General features: G+C 48.2%; 3 protein-coding genes across 3 annotated transcripts in view; 1 reads left to right on the forward strand and 2 right to left on the reverse strand.

The window, feature by feature from the left end:
* The window catches only part of LOC124468999 (tumor necrosis factor receptor superfamily member 21-like), a 12,981-nt gene extending 12,469 nt beyond the window's left edge, over positions 1-512 (reverse strand). Inside the window, exon 1 of the mRNA XM_047022078.1 lies at positions 329-512. Coding sequence (XP_046878034.1) covers positions 329-512 — 184 coding nt within the window. The remainder of the gene's footprint in view (positions 1-328) is intronic.
* LOC124469227 (tumor necrosis factor receptor superfamily member 21-like) lies at positions 479-10,278 on the reverse strand. The gene is given in 4 exon segments (XM_047022385.1): positions 479-908; positions 1,749-1,995; positions 1,997-2,392; positions 9,874-10,278. Coding segments are annotated over 4 exon segments (1,056 nt in total). The 5' UTR covers positions 9,952-10,278; the 3' UTR covers positions 479-573.
* Positions 10,279-13,955: 3,677 nt separating this feature from the next.
* Positions 13,956-20,612, forward strand: part of LOC124468384 (CD2-associated protein) — a 51,417-nt gene continuing 44,760 nt past the window's right edge. The window contains 1 exon segment of the mRNA XM_047021055.1: positions 13,956-14,245. Coding sequence (XP_046877011.1) covers positions 14,242-14,245 — 4 coding nt within the window. The 5' untranslated portion in view covers positions 13,956-14,241.

Genomic DNA, 20,612 nt, shown 5'->3' on the forward strand with positions numbered 1-20,612 from the left:
GCTTCTCCCCAACAGAACAGACTACAGTGAACTGGAATAATCTGGTTTAAACTGCACTGGGTGGGAGCCAGGGTGCACTTGTTCTCACTCCTGAGGCAGCCAGGACCAGACAGGCAGGCGGGTGGGTGAACATTCGAGTGCAATTGTTTTCCACCACCTTGCTGGGATTACACTACTGTTACCGAGCAGCCCTTGGGGGTTGAAGAGAGAGAGGGAAAGAGAGGGAGGGAGGGAGAGAGAGAGTAAGAGAGAGAGAAAAGAAGGAGGGAGATCTCTGCTATGTGTAACCACCACCCTGCTCTGAGGTGTGTCACAGCCCAGGACTCACCCTGTCCATTAGGGTAGTAGAGCCACTTCTCCCTGGCCTGTGTGTGTGTGGTCCTCTTGTGGCTGGCCCTCTCCACGATGCTGCTGGGGTCCTGTCGGGGGCCCTTCTCCAGCGTGCGGGAGCTCCTCTTCACGCTGCAGCCTACCACCAGCAGCAACCCCACCAGCAGCAGCAGCACCGTCATCCAGGGCAGGTGCTCATTAATGTCGAAGTGGCTGTGGGCGCTGGGGCGAGGGGAGCCCCTCCTAGGGGGCTTGTACCCCCCTCCGCCACGCCCCACCCTGCCCCCTGAGTCTTCTCCATCTTCCAACCCCCCGGAAGGGGGGGGGGTGCCCGCGGGTGGCGCTGTGCTTGCGGTGGGTGGGAGGTAGAGGAGTGGTGTGTGTGGGGCCAGGGGTGGAGGCTGGAGGGGGTGTGTTTGTGGGGCTGGGGGTGTGTGTGGGGCTGAGGCTGGGGCTGGGACTGGAGGCTGGAGGAGGGGTGGGGGTGAAGGCCAGGGTCAGGGTCTCCAGGGTTCCTGAGGGAGCGAAGACCAGCAGCCCTGAGGAGAGATCCAGGTCCTGCACACCTGCTCTCAGACCTGGACCACACACACACAGAGTTAAAAATAACTCCATATAAAAATGAGTTTAACCCAGACAAAAAACAGAAGGATGAAATGATCAAACTTTAATCTGCAAGTAATCTGCCCGACAGCCCAGGAACAGTTCTCTCCTCCTCCTCCTCTCTCTCTCTCTCTCTCTCTCTCTCTCTCTCTCTCTCTCTCTCTCTCTCTCTCTCTCTCTCTCTCTATCTCTGCTCTCCCTCCTCCTCCTCCCTCTCTTTGTATCTGTTTTCCCTCCCTCTCCCTTTCTCTCTCTCTGCTCTCCCTCCCTCGCCCACAGCTGTGCTCCTGGTTTTAATCTGACACCAGATTAGGCTGCTCAGTCCTCAGCTCCAGAGCAGCAGGAACCACAGCTCCACTGGGTGTCAGAGCTCAAAGGAAAAAAGAAGATCTTGAATTGGAAGAAGAAAAAAGAAAAGTTTCAATAGAGCAGCAGCTACGTGCCTAAGAAACTGTCTTAATCTGAAAGGAATCAGTCCTGAACTGGATTACAGCACAGCTGTAAATCAAAAGCACATTTAGAGTTCCTGCTTACAGAACTGGAATCTATAAGACTGTAGTCCCTCCCTCACTGTGAACTCAATACCTCCCTGTCCACCACTGACAGGATTATCATTCATAATAGAATCACCACAGGCTGTCCAGGCCAGGCTTTCAGAATCGACACCTGGATCGTTGCTCATCCATATCATCCCATTACCTACAAACAGGTAGTTAATCACAATCCAAACGTCCATGTGAAATCTGCTTTTATTACCGTCTGGTTTCCCCCCCTCCACTGGTTCCTACTGATCAGACAGGAAGGCACACACTTACCCCTGTCAGCTGGCAGGCTGGAGGAGGTGGAGCCATCCTGTTCAAAGCCAGCGAGTGCAGATCCCAGAGGCGAGAGGGAGGGGGCAGGCCCACAGATGTTATCAGAGTCCTTGGTTCCCTGCTGCAGCAGCACCAGGCCATGCTCCAGGCAGTCTGTGTGTGGTCGGCACCTGAGCACGCTAGAGGCCTTGTCGGAGAAGCTCCCCCTGGCACAGGGCCTGCAGCGCACGTCCTCCCTCTCGCCCCCCCCGCCTCCTCACCCCCTCCCCGGGGGGGCACCTGCTCAGGGGCTGGCACACGCCCCCCAGGGAGAAGCTCTCTGGCGGGCACACGCACAGGCGGTCCTGGACAGGCGAGCAGGGCTGCTTCTGGAGCAGGTGAGGGGGGCAGGCCGGCCGGCAGGGGTGGCACTGCTGGGCCCCCGTCTCCCCGGGGGTGAAGGTGTCGCTGGGGCAACGGCTGCACTCCCTCACGCTGGCGGGGGTGCAGTGGCGGGACACGTAGGTGCCAGCAGGACACTTGTCACAGAGCAGCCGAGCACTCGTGGGGGGGTGGGGGTGGTAGTAGTGGCGGGTGGACAGGGGCCCCGAGGGGCCAGGGCTGGGGGGCGGGGGGGCAGGGGCAACCACCAGCATACACAGCAGCTGAGGACACAGAACCACAGATGGACAATGTTTAACCTGGACAAGACAACCCTGACAGAGTTCAGAACATGCTTCCTTTAACTGGGGCTCAGTGTTGTGTCTGTGTACATGCATTCAGATACGGCCTGAGGGGCTGGCACTACGTGACAGAACACAACAGACTGTAGGCTAAGATAGACCCATCGGTCTATGATGTCATCACTTCTGTCTGCGAGTCGCTTCTACAGCAACGCTCCTGCCTACTTCAGCAGGTTGTCCCACCCATAGATATATATAGAGGCTATATGTCTTAGGGCGGAGTCTAGAACGTCCAAACATGGCGGCCATCTTGTTACAGTCAACTCGCTCACCCATAACATTGTGTTGGTGCTACATGTACTTTTTAAATAACCATAACTTGCTAAATTTTTTAAAACCGATTTTTAAACGGTTTGGTTTGTTATCAGCGTCAGAGATGTCGGTATGCCACTGCATACTTATTAATAATGTTATTTCTTTAAAAATAGAATAGAAGTATGCAGTGGCATACCGACATCTCTGACGTCGGTGTGTAGCACCAACACAATGTTATGGGTGAGCGAGTTGACTGTAGCAAGATGGCCGCCATGTGCGGACGTTCGACTCCGTTGGCCGGCAACGCGGACGCAACATCTAGCCTTTATATATATCTATGGTCCCACCACCAGAGTGATCCCACCACCAGAGTGACCCCACCACCAGAGTGATCCCACCACCAGAGTGACCCCACCACCAGAGTGACCCCACCACCAGAGTGACCCCACCACCACAGTGATCCCACCACCAGAGTGACCCCACCACCAAGGAACCAGTTAAAGGATGTGAGAAGTCACAGACAAGTCTGCACTCTGCAGCAGTAACAAGTCTACACTCTGCAGCAGTAACAAGCCTGCACTCTGCAGCAGTAACAAGTCTGCACTCTGCAGCAGTAACAAGCCTGCACTCTGCAGCAGTAACAAGTCTACACTCTGCAGCAGTAACAAGCCTGCACTCTGCAGCAGTAACAAGTCTACACTCTGCAGCAGTAACAAGCCTGCACTCTGCAGCAGTAACAAGCCTACACTCTGCAGCAGTAACAAGTCTGCACTCTGCAGCAGTAACAAGCCTGCACTCTGCAGCAGTAACAAGTCTACACTCTGCAACAGTAACAAGTCTACACTCTGCAGCAGTAACAAGTCTGCACTCTGCAGCAGTAACAAGCCTGCACTCTGCAGCAGTAACAAGTCTGCACTCTGCAGCAGTAACAAGCCTGCACTCTGCAGCAGTAACAAGCCTGCACTCTGCAGCAGGAAACATTCCCATCCTTGACTGATCATGGCTGAAAGGGCTTCTATGATATCTCATTGCATCATTCACCAAGGTTAGGAATCCTACATTAAAACTCATTTTAATGGCATCCTTGCTTTCTTTTCAACCCGGTTGAAGTGCTTGGCTGACTTGACAAGCTGCTGGCTGAGAGACATGCTTTTTGGGACACTAAGTTACAGACACTTCAGACTTGATGTTAAAACTTAAACACACTCATGTATGCACACACACACTTACATCAACACATCCTTATAGAGTGACTATCCATGTTGAGAGGAGGGTCTGAGTTAATATTCTCAGCAGCTTCCCTAAAGCCTATAGCCTCCCCGGCCTCTCCCCTGGCCTCTCCCCGGCCTCTTCCCCGGCCTCTCCCCCGGCCTCTCCCCCTGCTTCTCCCCGGCCTCTCCCCCCTCCTCTCCCCCTGCCTTTCCCCCGGCCTCTCCCCCTGCCTCTTCCCCTGCCAGATCATCCAGGATGCGTGTTGTTCATCGTGAGGTAACATGAACAGGGATCAAGACCCCCATAATGGGACTGCTAAAAAAGTAACATCCCTATTACTTAGATAGTAATAGGGATATTACTATCTAAGGGATCATATAGGCATACTTATTATCAGTTAATATCACTTTTGAGTTGCTACTAGCTGGTACTAGGCTAAACTAGCACGGTCCCATTATGTGGGTAGCTTTATCCTTCTGGCTTCAGTCAGACCAGCTGCTGCTAACACACTGGTCGAAAGATTGCAGACGCTAGGGATAGATTTAATTAAGCAAAAGTTACATGCTCTACTACAACTTTCAAAACATGTTTCCATTGTAGAATGGGTGGCGATGTAAGGCTAGCAGGTTTGCAATGTGTGGGTAGTTTTCCTACTAGCTAACTAACAACGACCTTGCTAGGTAGCCGAATCCCAATACTCCCCCTTACCCCTTCCCCCTTCCCCTTAACTTACCCCTTCCCCTTGGCCCTCGAAAGTAAGGGGTAAGGGCTACATAGCCCTAGGAAATGGGACGCCACTTGGTTACAGGTACGTCATCTAGCACGTATCGATATCTCCAAAGCAAGTAGCGTTATGCACTGATATTAAACGAAATTCGCTGCTTATGGAGTTTACTTAGAACTGTAGACATGCTAGTCAAAGAAATGCGGGACTGTTGTGCAATTCAGAACTGTAACATTAACGTACCAAACTAGCGATTTTTAGATACGTTTCAATTAGGAAAATGGTTGCAAATATATATGTTCATGACTGTATATAACACAAAACAAGACTGTCATAATTTTTTTATCAATTAATTAAGCCGATAATATAACATTTATCGGACTCTCTGGATGATTTTGGTCGCCATTGTTGCCGGTCGCGCAGTTTTCACATAGCCCTAGGTTTCAAGTAAGCTCCCGATCTTACTTGGTTTTAAGGGGTGTATACCCCTTAGTCTTAGCCCTTCCCCTAGCTCCAAAAGAGTATTGGGACACCACTAGCTCTCACGGGAACGCGCAAAACTAAGGGGAAGGGGTAAGGGGAAGGGGTAAGGGGGAGTATTGGGATTCGGCCTTAATCTCTGGGTGGTGAAAAAACTTCTGATAGGCTACATCTCTTATTTTTGGGTGACATTATCCTATCTACAAAGCACAAAAGGGTCCAAAATATCAATGCTGAGACCAAACCAAATACTAATATGAGGCTTTATTATTTCCTGGCGTATTTAGTAGTTTACAGTGTGAGACTACTGACAGCTCTCTTTCTGCAAGTCAAGATTCACGGAGTGTTTCTGACTGCCACTTCAGCTAATTAAATGACATAATCTTGTCTCGCAGGCTCTAGGACGCATTGGTTACGTTTTTTCACTTTTCTGGGCGACGGACAATAATACGAAATGCGTTTAACAAATATATTTTGCAAAATATTTTTTCGGAATCAATCCAAATTGCATTACCAACGAGTTCACAAACATATTGGTGCGGACAATTTTGTCATTTTCAAATGTTGGTGGGGACAAGTACCTAGCGTCCCCCCCTAAATCTACGCCCATGCTTCATACCCACTGAGCCTTGATAGCATGCAGTCAAAGATAAGTTATGGCTGGTTGAAGGAAACATGTTTTAACCATGGATTTGTTTTATACTCCACCCTGATCTTTGATAACCGTGTGGAGGGACAGAACGTCCTAGCTGAGTCTGGTCACATCAGACATGTTTACTCTCTAGAGAGAGGGGGAGAGAGAGAGGCCACATTCAACATGTGTCAGACTGCAGCAGCCTAATAGCTTTGATGTCACAAAGTGGGAAGATATTGACCAACTGTTGTGAGTGTGTTCCTGTCTCTATGTGGATTGTGAGGATTATTGTGTGTCTGTGTCAGTGAGCGTGTAGGAGACTTTAGAGCACTAGCTGTCAGTAGGCTGCTGCCTCACCCTGCCTCCAGCACCAGCTGTAAGTAGGCTGCTGCCTCACCCTGCCTCCAGCACCAGCTGTCAGTAGGCTGCTGCCTCACCCTGCCTCCAGCACCAGCTGTCAGTAGGCTGCTGCCTCACCCTGCCTCCAGCAGAGCTGCTGTTCCTGTCTAGAGAGAGGCAGCCCGACTCAGCACAAACTGCTGTTCCTGTCTAGAGAGAGGCAGCCCGATTCAGCACAAACTGCTGTCTGCTCTCCGAGAAGCTCAGGGAGGACAGACACACCCTGTGGGCCAGCTGCACACACACCCCGTCACACCTCCCCCGTCACACACCCCCTCACACACACCGTCACACACACCCTCACACACCCCTCACACACACCCCGTCATACACACCCTGTCACACACACCGCACACACACCCCGTCATACACACCCCGTCACACACACCGTCACACACACCCTCACACACCCCTCACACACACCCCGTCATACACACCCTGTCACACACACCCTCACACACACCCCGTCACACACACCGTCACACACCCCGTCACACACACCGTCACACACACCCTCACACACACCCCGTCACACACACCCCGTCACACACACCCTCACACACACCCTCACACACACCCCGTCACACACCCCGTCACACACACCCTCACACACACCCTGTCACACACACCCTGTCACACACCCCCTCACACACACAGTCACACACACTGTCACACACACCGTCACTAGCTTCCATTAGCTCTAACAGATAAAGACGTTGGGGTTAGGGTGAGGATGTTGTTGTGTGGGTTTTACACAACTCTGATCTGTTTTGCTTTACACCTCCTTTACAGTAGCTGTCAGCTCTTGTCCTCTGTGTGTCAGACTGATTGATCTATCCTCTCTTTTCTTTGCTCCATATATCTGTAGCATGAAGACTACCATGGCTCTGTGAGTGTGAGTGTAAAGGTGGGTTACACATGTGTACCTGTGTGTGTTAATGTGTGTGTGTGAGTGAGTCTATATATGTGTATGTGTTTATAAATGTCTGTTTGTATATATATATATATATATATATGTGTGTGTGTGTGTGATATGTGTGTATGTGTGTACATACACAGGGGCATGTGTGCTCACATACATGGCTGCTAAGCAACACAAGCAGGAGGACAGGTCAGGAGGTGAGCAGATCTTCAGCCGACAGGGCAGAACAAGCCTTCCTCTGGAAACATGACCCCCTGCTGGGACGGCCAGCGCTAGCTGACTGCTGTGCTTAACATCTACCAACATCTTAAAATAACCTCACATGTGTATGTATGTACCAGAACATGCTGCATTCCTGTTGCCATGCCCAGACTGTGCTGCTGCTGTCTACCTATCCAGCAGAGTCATGGAAGCTGGGCTTCGAAGCACAAAACCACAACTGAGGTCCATCACACTGCAAAACAGAATTATGTTTTGTGTAGTGAAAGGTTAGTGAAACAGTATACAATCGAAACTCTACTGATGGTTAGTGATGCCTAATGAAGTACAGTAGACCAGTATAGCTACGGCACTAGCATGTGTAATAGCTATGTGCTGGAAAAAACCTTGTTGGTGCTTCGGAGTCAGCATGCATTTAACCACACATTTATGATAGTCGATTGGTGGGGTGTGTGGTGGGGTGTGGTGTGTGGTGGCGGTGTGGGGGTGGGGTGTAGAGTGGAGTGTGGTGTGTGGGGTGTGGTGTAGGGTGGGGTGGGGTGTGGTGTGTGGTGGGATGGGGGGTGGGGTGTGTGGGGGGTTAGACAAATGTTTGCGTTAACGAAACAGGCCAAGACCCTAACCCAAGACCAAGTGTATCAGTGTACCATGAAGCAGCACACGGACGGTCAGGTAGAGACACAGAGACGCAAAGGGAGACGCAAAGGGAGACACACAGAGAGAGACACAGAGAGTCTGTGTGGATGCAGTCATGCCTGATTCATCACTGACAAAAGGCAGTGAGGCTCCCGTCTTCTTGGGCCACTGCAGCACTGCATAGGATCCTGCCAACAACACTACCCAGCCCTGCCTCTCCCCTCAGCACAGGCTGAACAACACCAGCCCTGCCTCTCCTCTCAGCACAGGCTGAACAACACCAGCCCTTCCTCTCCTCTCCTCTCAGCACAGGCTGAACAACACTACCCAGCCCTGCCTCTCCTCTTAGCACAGGCTGAACAACACTACACAGCCCTGCCTCTCCTCTTAGCACAGGCTGAACAACACTAAGCAGCCCTGACTCTCCTCTCAGCACAGGCTGAACAACACTACACAGCCCTGCCTCTCCTCTTAGCACAGGCTGAACAACACTAAGCAGCCCTGCCTCTCCTCTCCCCTCAGCACAGGCTGAACAACACTACCCAGCCCTGCCTCTCCCCTCAGCACAGGCTGAACAACACTACCCAGCCCTGCCTCTCCTCTCCCCTCAGCACAGGCTGAACAACACTACCCAGCCCTGCCTCTCCTCTCAGCACAGGCTAAACAACACTACCCAGCCCTGCCTCTCCTCTTAGCACAGGCTGAACAACCCTACCCAGCCCTGCCTCTCCTCTTAGCACAGGCTGAACAACACTACCCAGCCCTGCCTCTCCCCTCAGCACAGGCTGAACAACACTAAGCAGCCCTGTCTCTCCTCTCCTCTTAGCACAGGCTGAACAACACTACCCAGCCCTGCCTCTCCTCTCAGCACAGGCTGAACAACACTACCCAGCCCTGCCTCTCCTCTCAGCAGAGGCTGAACAACACCAGCCCTACCTCTCCTCTCCTCTCACCACAGGCTGAACAACACTACCCAGCCCTGCCTGTCCTCTCAGCACAGGCTGAACAACACTACCCAGCCCTGCCTCTCATCTCAGCACAGGCTGAACAACACTAAGCAGCCCTGCCTCTCCTCTCAGCACAGGCTGAACAACACTACCCAGCCCTGCCTCTCCTCTCCTCTCAGCACAGGCTGAACATAGCAACGGAACCACCAAGATGGCTTTTTAGGAAACAGGGTTAGGAAGATTTAGCACACTGAGTGAGGTGTTAGGGTTGCAATCTGTTTTGTGAGTTACTATTTACGATTTTGTGAGTGTGTGAAATATCCTCACTGAGGCAATTACTTTGCAACATAGAGAGCTTTAAAGAGTCACATGATCTCTATGTACTGTATTAATGTGTATTACAAGCATGTTTGGATCCTGTAAATGTTCAGCTTAGGGTTAGGGTCTGGCTGGATGTCTATTCAGGTATGGCAATATGTTCTGCATCAGCAATGAGAACCTCAAATGAATAGAGGGATGGGTAAAGCATTCCCAAGAGCATTTACCAAAAACTACAACTACATACAAATATTCACATATACGAATCCTAAATAAAGAGCCTTTGTTTGAGGTGGTTTCCGTAAGAAAAATATTACTTGTTGCCTTACGATATTCTAATGAGGTTAAATTGCAGAACCCAAAATAATGTTGCAGGCAAGTCCTGTGATGCGGGTGCTGACTGTAAAACAGCGCAGTTCTGACTGCATTGTTATCCTGCATGGTCTGTCTTCCTGTTATATGATTAACTCATGAATAGTATCATTAGGATGACACGAGGGGGAATTATTCCTCAATAAAACGTATTTACATTCCAAAATTGAAAATTACGCTAGGCACCAAATAACTTCAGACTGGAACAAAAGTATAAAAACAAGCGCTGTCGCTTTAAGTCGAAAACCTGAGTCTGGTTCATAAAAGGAATAAAGAATTACTCACCGCCACCGAAATGTAGACCACCAACATTTTCCTGATGTATTTCCCCAAAAGACTCAGCTCAATACCGCAAATGCCCATCTCCAAATTGTATGGAAATACGTGTTCTCATTTCAAACGGTGGTACGTCAGCCCGGGGTTAGTACCGGGCTCCCCTGGTAGAAACACTAAACACAGGCTAAGGCAAATAATATATATCTTTACAGCTGTCTCTCCCTCCGCCGGCAGCTTCTTATAGTCTGTGTCTCGAAGTGGACTGGCTTTAGATAGTACGGGATCAGAGCTCGGTTCTGAAAGAACGGAATAATTCCCATTGTGATGATGGATAGGAGAGTGAAAGTCCGTCCCTGATGCTCTGTGCGGTCAATGCAGCAGTCTGGGCGCTGAGCGGGGCGGAACTTGCGACAGACGTCACTGACTACCACATCTCTGCTGGTGCGCTCAGCTGGAGACCGTGCCCGCTTCCGGGAAGAGAAGGTCCGGCTTTGCACTGGGCGTTGGGTGAAGCCGACAGGTGACCCTGCTATTTGTCCGCGTGGTTTCTAAGGTTACAAACAAGGACTACCTTATAGGCTACCTTATAACCAGGCCCAAACGTAATACGTGGGCGCAGAATTCCGACGAAAACCCGTGGGTTTTCAAATAGAACGCATTGGTCTGAGGCAAAATGTTAATAAACTTCTGAGGCAAAATGTTAATAAAATCTCAACTTATGAGTTGAGAAGTTTATTAACGTTTATTCAGAATCAGAATTAGAATCAGAATGGGATTTATTCGCCATGAAAGTTTGCACAGACAAGGAATTGCTTTGGCAGGAAGGTGCATAAAGTAAACATATAGGAATCTTACATTTAAATATGTGGTCTAACTATACTGTTAGACCACTGTCTGCCTACTAATGATAATAATGCATGCATTACTTCAATCAGTTATTCTTCTTGTTAAAACAAAATGTTATAAACTAACCATCAGACATGTAGCTTAGTTTTCCTACCAAAAAATGTGCATGTGTGCGTATAGGGAGTAGGGCTAGTAATCAGAAGGTCTCGGAGCCGGATCGATTCCCTGCCGCGCCACATGATGTTGTGTCCTTGGGCAAGGCACTTCACCCTACTTGTCTCGGGGGGAATGTCCCTGTACTTACTGTAAGTCGCTCTGGATAAGAGCGTCTGCCAAATGACTAAATGTAAATGTAAATAACGGGCTGGTTGTCTGGTAGGCAAGCTAGCCGTCTGATTATTCAGGCTAAACATGGCAAACTGAGCCTGGATTTATGAAGATTTTAATTGATTTCATAAAACTTGATGATGATTGTTCGTTTGTTATACATCTTTACAACTTAAAACTCACCTTTTCTGACAACGTCAAAGCAGTTTTTTTATCGACACAGAATAAAACAACCGTGACCGTCTCTTAAGTGAAAGAAAATCTAGGCTCAGGTGTGCAGTACCGCAGAGTAAACAGAGTAGGGGGCATACCCCTCCCCCTTGTGACCTCCACTCTCGTTGCCCATAGGCTTAGCGATTGGAAGTGAATAAGGCTACATTATGAAATGTTTCGGGTGGTGATTTTTAAAATCTAGGTCAACATGAAATCTGCAGCTGTTTAAATTCACTATTATTTTATAAATTTTCTTGGAGGGGCACTTTGACTCGAGGAGGGCAAACGGGCAGTTGCCTGGGCAACCTTAGCCATAGCCTGTGCACCTCCCTGCTTTTAGTAAAGTCTGTGAACATTCAATCGACCATGTCAGGGCGGGCTGCCAACTTTTCCAAAAACCTTGGAGTGAGATTTGGTGAGGCCAACCAAAATGTTGCTGCAAAGCACCCCCCCACACTACCCTACCCACACTACCCTACCCACACCCACACTACCACACCCACACTACCCTACCCACACCCACACTATCACACCCACACTACCCTACCCTACCCACACCACCACACCCACACTACCCTACCCACACCCGCACTACCCTACCCACACCCCACACTACCACACCCACACTACCCTACCCACACTACCACACCAACACTACCCTACACACACTACCCTACCCACACTACCACACTACCCTACCCACACCCCACACCCCCCTACCCACACCCCACACTACCCTACCCACACCCCACACTACCACAGCCACACTACCCTACCCACACCCACACTACCACACCCACACTACCCCACCCACACTACCACACTCACACTACCCTACCCACACTACCCTACCCACACCCACACTACCACACCCACACTACCCCACCCACACTACCACACTCACACTACCCTACCCACACTACCCTACCCACACTACCACACCCACACTACCCTACCCACACACACACTACCCTACCCACACTACCACACCCACACTACCCTACCCACACCTCACACTATCCTACCCACACTACCCTACCCACACCCCACACTACCCTACCCACACCCCACACTACCACACCCACACTACCCTACCCACACCCACACTACCCTACCCACACTACCACACCCACACTACCCTACCCACACCCCACACTATCTTACCTACACTACCCTACCCACACCCCACACTACCCTACCCACACCCCACACTACCACACCCACACTACCCTACTCACACTACCCCACCCACACTACCGCACCACACTACTCCAAACACACTACCCGACACACACTACCCCACACTCACTACCCCACACACACTACCACACCCACACTACTCCACACACACTACCCCACACATGCTACCCCACACCTCCAAATAACTCTGACGGGGAGGGGAGGGGAGGAGGATGCACCATCTGCTGGGGAGATCAAGGGATAAAAGGGGTAAAAGCCTCACGTGACACTTAGTTCACTGCTGTTTGTGTTTGTGTTTGTGTGTGTTTGTGTGTGTGTGTGTGAGAGTGTGAATGTGTGTGTGTGTGAGTGTGAGTGTCTGTGTTTGATCGTGAGTGTATTTGTGTGGAGGGAATCCATCCAAGTGCGTTACTGACCCAGTGGAATGCTGGTAAAGGGAGGACATGTTGGCCTGATACTGCAGAATACTCAAGCATGGATTGTCCCAATAATTGCAGACAATCTTCTCTCACATTAGCTTCACCACACAGTTATACATTACAGCAACATAGACGACTTAGCCTCTTAAACTAAAGGCTTGGAAGAGTGCCTCAGGTTGTTTACTGTTCTGAGCATAAGAACCCACTCACTGTGCAGCCACTGGATAGCTTAGGTAGTTGCTTTGAATACATCATAAATACGGTTTATATTTACGGTTAGTGAGTCTGCTTTACTTATCGTATTTGGCACATCTGTGTAATATTGTCCAAGCCATTTCAGTTAAACAGTTATCTGAGTAACTCAATAAGAGAAGACAGGGCGCCATCTGCTGGTCAGCACATTACAAACATGCAAGCAACAATTACCGCTGTTTGGCCGCAACGTGGCAGCAAAAGATAAACAGATAACTAAGCCACGGTTTCACGCTCAAACGCCTTTGCGGTCTGTCACATTTGCAAGCATTTGTGAAATACCAATGTAACGGGTGTGAATCGGGGAAACTCACTCCTCAACTATATAATAGCCCACCCGCGTCAATAAAAAGCTTTTCTTTGGTGGTGTAGCTGGTAGGGGGGGGGGGGGGGGGGGGATTGGCAGCCGAGCAATTGGCTGCTGAGCAATTCAGTTTCCACACAAAATAATTTAAACATGATGTTGTTTTCGGACCCGTGGCAGTTGTATAAGGGCAGCATGAATTCCCAAGGAGTGAAATAACACAACCATCCATAACCTTTACTTCTCTTGTGAGTCCCTACAACACATGAGGTTTGTCGCAGCTTTTGAATAAGGCCACCTCTGAGAATATGAATCTGCGCTGCCGCCTGAACATATTACATCATTATTACACTGTATTCCACAGAGCAAGTGCACGGAGTGTCAAATTAGGCTGGTTTATTTGACATAGTTAACAAACGGCATAACGAAGAGAGGATGCTGTACACACCGGTAGCTCCCGTCTCGTGCCGAGTAGATAGGTAGGTATTCATCTCGCGGTACCCTGCCGCCTGAAACATCGCGGAGTTTCCTGCTCCAGTTTTTCAGGCAAGTCCAAGAAAGGAGGAGACTTCAGGATAACTTCCTGCATAACAAGCCTGAAACCACGGCTAACCGATACTTTTGTCGGGGTCTTTTTTCAGGGAAAGGCAAATGGTAATGAGACAACCATAACTTGCTCGTTGGGATTTAATTTGCAAAAATAAAGACTGTTGCTTAACAAACATACACAGCTAGCATTGAAGCTAACGTAAGCAGCCGGATAGTGCATTCCAAACATCAGATAGTGAAACGGCTGGGTCCACGGCGAAGGACATTATGGGTGAGTTTCTCATTGTGATTTGTGGTGGTTATGTGGCACTTCGCTATTTGTTTGGATGATGTGGAGATTGATGGATTGTTTTACTGGAGGCGGTCCAGTTTCAAATCCTCAACTGCCGACTGCCAAGCTACAGACAGTATTTATCCAGCAGGATTTGAGTAGCTAACAACTAGGACTACACTACAATCTTGTAGCTAGTTAGCATGTCAGGTCAACCCTATTTGCTATCTAGCGCGCTAGCATCAGGCATCAAATGTCACAGCTTTGAATCTTGCAAGTATCCTCCTAGCAAGTTTTAAAAAGGATCTGCCGTTTTCAGCTGGCTGGCAAGCTGAATGTTTGCACGCTTGGTTTAAACAAGATGTCAAATCTGTGTAATGTGCCGACAACTCGTTTGAAAAACGTCTGACACTCTTAAACTTGTGCCTATCTAGCTGGTTAGCTTGCCACCCTAATCTGTACTAATTGTAACTTGTGTTCAGCGATGTAATCTTCACTCATGGTCCTGGAAAGCAAGTTAAATAGCCTAAATACTTTTTGTTTATGTTGTTTTTATTTATAGAAATTAGTTTTGATTGAGACGACACACTCGGCAGCCGTGATGACTCACTGTACATCTCACCCTTCAGCTAGCAGGATTGTGGTTCAGCTGCTCTTAGTTGAAGATCTTTCTGCTATGTCGGCAAACTGGTTTAGACATGAGTTAATTGAAAGGAGATTGTCTGTGTTACGCAGCATCCATCCTCACGAACTCAGTGTTTTTCTGTCAAACCCAGTCATGTCCGGTGTGTCTGAAATCACAGCTCTCGTCTTCTTGCATCCTCAAATCTGTATGAACATGTTGCAGTGCAGCAGGTTTTCACTTCAGTTGCCTTGTGTTAATAACACCAGCACAGTGGACTGTCTTTAAGGTCTTTAACTGCTCATACCAGTTAGCTCTTTTCTTATCTTAATCTTGATTTATTACGCTAGAATGGTGTTGCTTTTATCTTTCTCCTCCTATAGCTGCATTTCTAGGCTCTGTCTCTCTCTGTCTATGTCTCTGTCTCTCTATCTTATTCTATTTTTGTCTCTATCTCAGTCACTCATTCAATAAAAAACACTGTGACGTTTTCAAATCAAGCTCCTCAGAACTGTATGAAAGACGTAGTTATGGGGTTCTTGTCATCCGCTCCAGAGAGTGAGATGTGCTGGGGTGTGTGTGTGTGTGTGTGCAGGCCTGGAGGGAGTGTGGGTTTGTGTGAAGCATTGTTACGGTAGGCAGGCAGGCCGCTTGCATGGCCGGAGGTGTTTCTCCTACTGTCCCTGTGTCACGTTGAAACTCTCCTCTACCAGGTAGCAGCTCTGGTATATTATTATTTAGTTACAGCTTGGCGTATTGCTTTGAACTTGAAACTGTTCTCATCGGTGGACTTCAGAATACGTCATACACCAGTGGAGTATACTGTATAATACAAGAGAAGCTGAAATAATCTTTCATAGCAGTGATACAGCCAGTGATACACAGCCAGTGATACAGCCAGTGATACACAGCCAGTGATACACAGCCAGTGATACACAGCCAGTGATACACAGCCAGTGATACAGCCAGTGATACACAGCCAGTAATACAGCCAGTGATACAGCCAGTGATACACAGCCAGTGATACACAGCCAGTAATACAGCCAGTGATACACAGCCAGTGATACAGCCAGTGATACAGCCAGTGATACAGCCAGTGATACAGCCAGTGATACACAGCCAGTGATACAGCCAGTGATACACAGCCAGTGATACACAGCCAGTGATACACAGCCAGTGATACAGCCAGTGATACAGCCAGTGATACACAGCCAGTGATACAGCCAGTGATACAGCCAGTGATACAGCCAGTGATACACAGCCAGTGATACAGCCAGTGATACACAGCCAGTGATACAGCCAGTGATACAGCCAGTGATACAGCCAGTGATACACAGCCAGTGATACACAGCCAGTGATACAGCCAGTGATACACAGCCAGTGATACAGCCAGTGATACAGCCAGTGATACAGCCAGTGATACACAGCCAGTGATACACAGCCAGTGATACACAGCCAGTGATACAGCCAGTGATACACAGCCAGTGATACAGCCAGTGATACACAGCCAGTGATACAGCCAGTGATACACAGCCAGTGATACACAGCCAGTGATACACAGCCAGTGATACACAGCCAGTGATACAGCCAGTGATACACAGCCAGTGATACACAGCCAGTGATACACAGCCAGTAATACAGCCAGTGATACACAGCCAGTGATACACAGCCAGTGATACACAGCCTCACAGCATTCCTTCAAATGTACAAATATGTGCATACAAATAAATGTGTCCTCTTATTCACCAAAATTCAGTGTAATCTCCTTAAAGAATAAATATAAATAAATAAAACAATAAAGAAAATGTAGCAAAACTTCAACAGGGCACTATTTTCTATTTTACATTGTGTTCCAAACGGCTTCAAAAAGATTCTGGACCACCATCTGGCGACTCAGGAGGGGGAAGCAGTGCACTGTCAACGCTGTATATGGTGGGGATGGTGCGCTGCTGACCTCGATGGGGGACGTCCTGGATCGGTGGAAGGAATACTTTGAAGACCTCCTTAATTCCACCAACACGCTTTCCGACGTGGAGGCTGGGGACATCGGGGGGGGCCCTTCTATCTCTGGGGATGAGTGCGCCGAGGTGGTTGAAAAGCTCCGCGGTGGCAGGGCCCCTGGGGTGGATGAGGAGTTCCTTAATAAGGCTCTGGATGTTGTGGGGCTGCATCAATGTTGTAGGGCTGCAACATCGCGTGGACATCGGGGACAGTGCCTCTGGACTGGCAGACCAGAGTGGTGGTTCCCCTCTTTAAAAAGGATGATCGGAGGGTGTGCTCCAACTTTAGGGGGATCACACTCCTCAGCCTCCCTGGGAAAGTCTATTCAGGAGGGTCCGTCAGATTGTCGAACCTCGGTTTCAGGTGGAGCAATGTGGTTTTCGTCCTGGCTTTGGAACTGTGGACCAGCTCTACACCCTCGGCAGGGTCCTGGAGGGTGCATGGGAGTTCGCCCAACCAGTCTACACATGTTTTGTGGATTTGGAAAAGGCGTTTGACCGTGTCCCTCGGGGGCTCATGTGGGGGGTTCTCCGGGAGTACGGGGTACCGGGTTCCCTGATCGGGGCTGTCCGTCCCTGTACGACCGGTGCCAAAGTTTGGTCCGCATTTCCAGAAGTAAGTCGAACTTGTTCCCGGTGAGGGTTGGACTCCGCCAGGGCTGCCCTTTGTCACCGATTCTGTTCATTACTTATATGGACAGAATTTCTAGGCGCAGTCAGGGCGTTGAGGGGGTCCGGTTTGGTGACCTCAGGATTGGGTCGCTGCTTTTTGCGGATGATGTGGTCCTGATGGCTTCATTGGGCCGTGACCTCCAGCTCTTACTGGAGTGGTTCGCAACCGAATGCGAAGCGGCTGGGATGGGAATCAGCACCTCCAAATCTGAGGCCATGGTTATCGACCGGAAAAGGGTGGAGTGCAATCTCTGGGTCGGGGAGGAGATCTTGACCCAAACGGAGGAGTTCAAGTATCTCGGGGTCTTGTTTACGAGTGAGGGAAGAACGGAGCGCGAGATCGACAGGCGGATCAGTGCGGCGTCTGCAGTGATGCAGGCTCTGCATCGGTCCGTCGTGGTGAAGAAGGAGCTGAGTCGAAAGGCGAAGCTCTCTATTTACCAGTCAATCTACGTTCCTACCCTCACCTATGGTCACAAACTGTGGGTAGTGACCGAAAAAACGAGATCGCAAATACAAGCGGCCAAGATGAGTTTTCTCCGCAGGGCTCTCCCTTAGAGATAGGGTGAGAAGCTCGGTCATCCGGGAGGGGCTCAGACTAGAACCGCTGCTCCTCCGCGTCGAGAGGGGCCAGTTTAGGTGGCTTGGGCATCTGATAAGGATGCCTCCTGGACGCCTCCCTGGTGAGGTGTTCTGGGCACGGGAACGGAATGAAGCATTTAATCTAAAAATAAGCTCTATCACATGAATCTGATCGTGGGAAGCTAAAATTGTGACTGCGATTAAAATTCGACTAGTTGTGCAGCCCTACCCCTGAGTGTGTGTTTGTATGTTTGTTGATGTGTGTGTATGTGTGTATGATGTGTGTGTGTAAGATGTTTTTTTGCTGGCTGGACTGTGCCTCTGACACAGCACCATTAGAGAGGCAAGTTAACCCTTTCACCTATTTTTTATTAATTTTTTGGGATCACCATTAGCTTCAGCATAAGCTGAAAGCTATTCTTCCTGGGGTCCTACAATTTATCGTGTGACAATACAATTTACGACATCATATTTCACACCATACACACAAGACATTATTCAGATTACAAACCATATTTTACAATTAACACAATCACACACACAAATAAAATAAAAATATATATAATATAGAGAAAGTTGACAAGATTACGCTACCCGAATAGATTTAAAAAAACATTTTTTATAATTATATATTTTTTTTAATAAGATATAACAAAATCCCTATGACTGAATCTCTATATATTGATCTTTAAATATTGAAATGTCTTTGAAGGTAATAGTTCTTTTTTAAAACCATACTGGGTGTTTTGTTGTTTGATGGCATTTGGAAGAGACTTCCATTCACACATTGCTCTATACCTGACTGAACGTTGAATTGATTTGGTTTTCACTTTAGGTAAAATAAAACTACCTCCTACTTAGGGCTGTCCCCACTTACTCGACTAGTTGATTTTCTGGTCGATATGCTCTTGGTCGCCAAAGATTTTTTTAGTCGACCTGCCGTATGGCAGTGTGAGATCTGATTCCCGCTTGTGTCATCATTGCTAAATTAAAGAAATGTTCAACAGAAATTGTAGATTATATTATTTAACACAAATAAACCAACTTAAAAAATATATAATTTAGAAGAAAAGGTGTTACCGTTTTCCCTTTCGTTAATTTGCGCTTTGTTTTGGTTTGGTATTTTGCACACGGCACAAGCACAATTGGCTGCAGAGCTACAAACTCTGCCATAGCCACTTTGTCGGTGTTCTCAGTAAAAATGGCAAATAAATCTGTGGTATGGCAGCATTTCATTAAAGTACATTTACAAAGTACCGGGTGACTCGAAAAACGTTGAATGCAAACTCTGCCAACAACGGTTTATTTTTCATAGTTCAACGTCGAATATGATGTAGCCTACCACCTGAAAAACGTAAGTTGGTCTAGCCCTACTTCGCTCATGCTAACGCGCTGGGTTGAAAAATGAATATGCCTATTATAAGAATCACATCCAAATCGAATGACATTACCTTCTCTGGCCAAGACAACAAAATCTTTCTCTGTTGCAACGTTCCCCACTCAGCTTCTACGTAAGTTCGCATGCTGCAAGTTTTCAGGCAGTGATAAGCGCGCTCTGATGATTTGCATGTTAAACAAACAATATATTTAATTTGTAGTACATTGTAAGAGATACTAAATACAATCTAGCCTGACGTTGTCATACTCATAATTCTAGTCAGAATATGAGTCTGAAAACTCTCTGTTGGGCTGTGACTACGGGGCGTGTTTCAACCGAACTCATAAAACAAATGCCTCCGCTCAATTGGATAGACCTACAACCAATCAGAGCAACGTAATATGTTGTTTGTTGAAAACGAATTCAACCCAAAGGCTCTTTCGTGACGTTGTTGATTACGTTACTGTTGATCATCTGTCCATCATCGTATAAAGCCCGCCCTGGCAATTTCATTGGTCCGTCCAGATCCTGGTTTTATGTAGTTGTTCCCAATACGAGACCCTCCAGACCCAACTTCCCGACCAAATTTTTTTGTGGGCGGGGAGTAATTGGGCTGGCAGCCAGGCTAAATACAATCGGCATTCGGTTACAACAGGACTGGTGATACGAGTCTTATTATTAGTAGGCTATTAGCGGCTGAATCTGCAATGTCCAACTATGGAGGATTATAGGGGCCAAAACTAATTAAATAAATACTTGGATGAATAAATAATTGTATAACACAAAGCTTAAATACATGACACAAAATATATAAATGTTACATGTATTTGTGTGTATATATATGTTTACGTTTTCATGTGTTTACATTTATTCATTTATACTTACATTTATTCATTTATACTTACATTTATTTATTTATACTTACATTTATGTATTTATACTTACATTTATCCACGGTGAAACTTCCTGCAGCAAAATAAATCTGTCGTCCCCCCGTCACCAAGTCAGGGGGCGGGTCAAAGCCTCTGATTGGTGAATGAACAGTATTACACACCAGGCAGGCTCAACCAGTCGATCAAGCTCTCTTCAAGCTAGAGGGATCCTCTATCGCCT

Source organism: Hypomesus transpacificus, chromosome 6, assembly GCF_021917145.1.
Source record: "Hypomesus transpacificus isolate Combined female chromosome 6, fHypTra1, whole genome shotgun sequence".
NCBI classification, from domain to species: Eukaryota; Metazoa; Chordata; class Actinopteri; order Osmeriformes; family Osmeridae; genus Hypomesus; species Hypomesus transpacificus.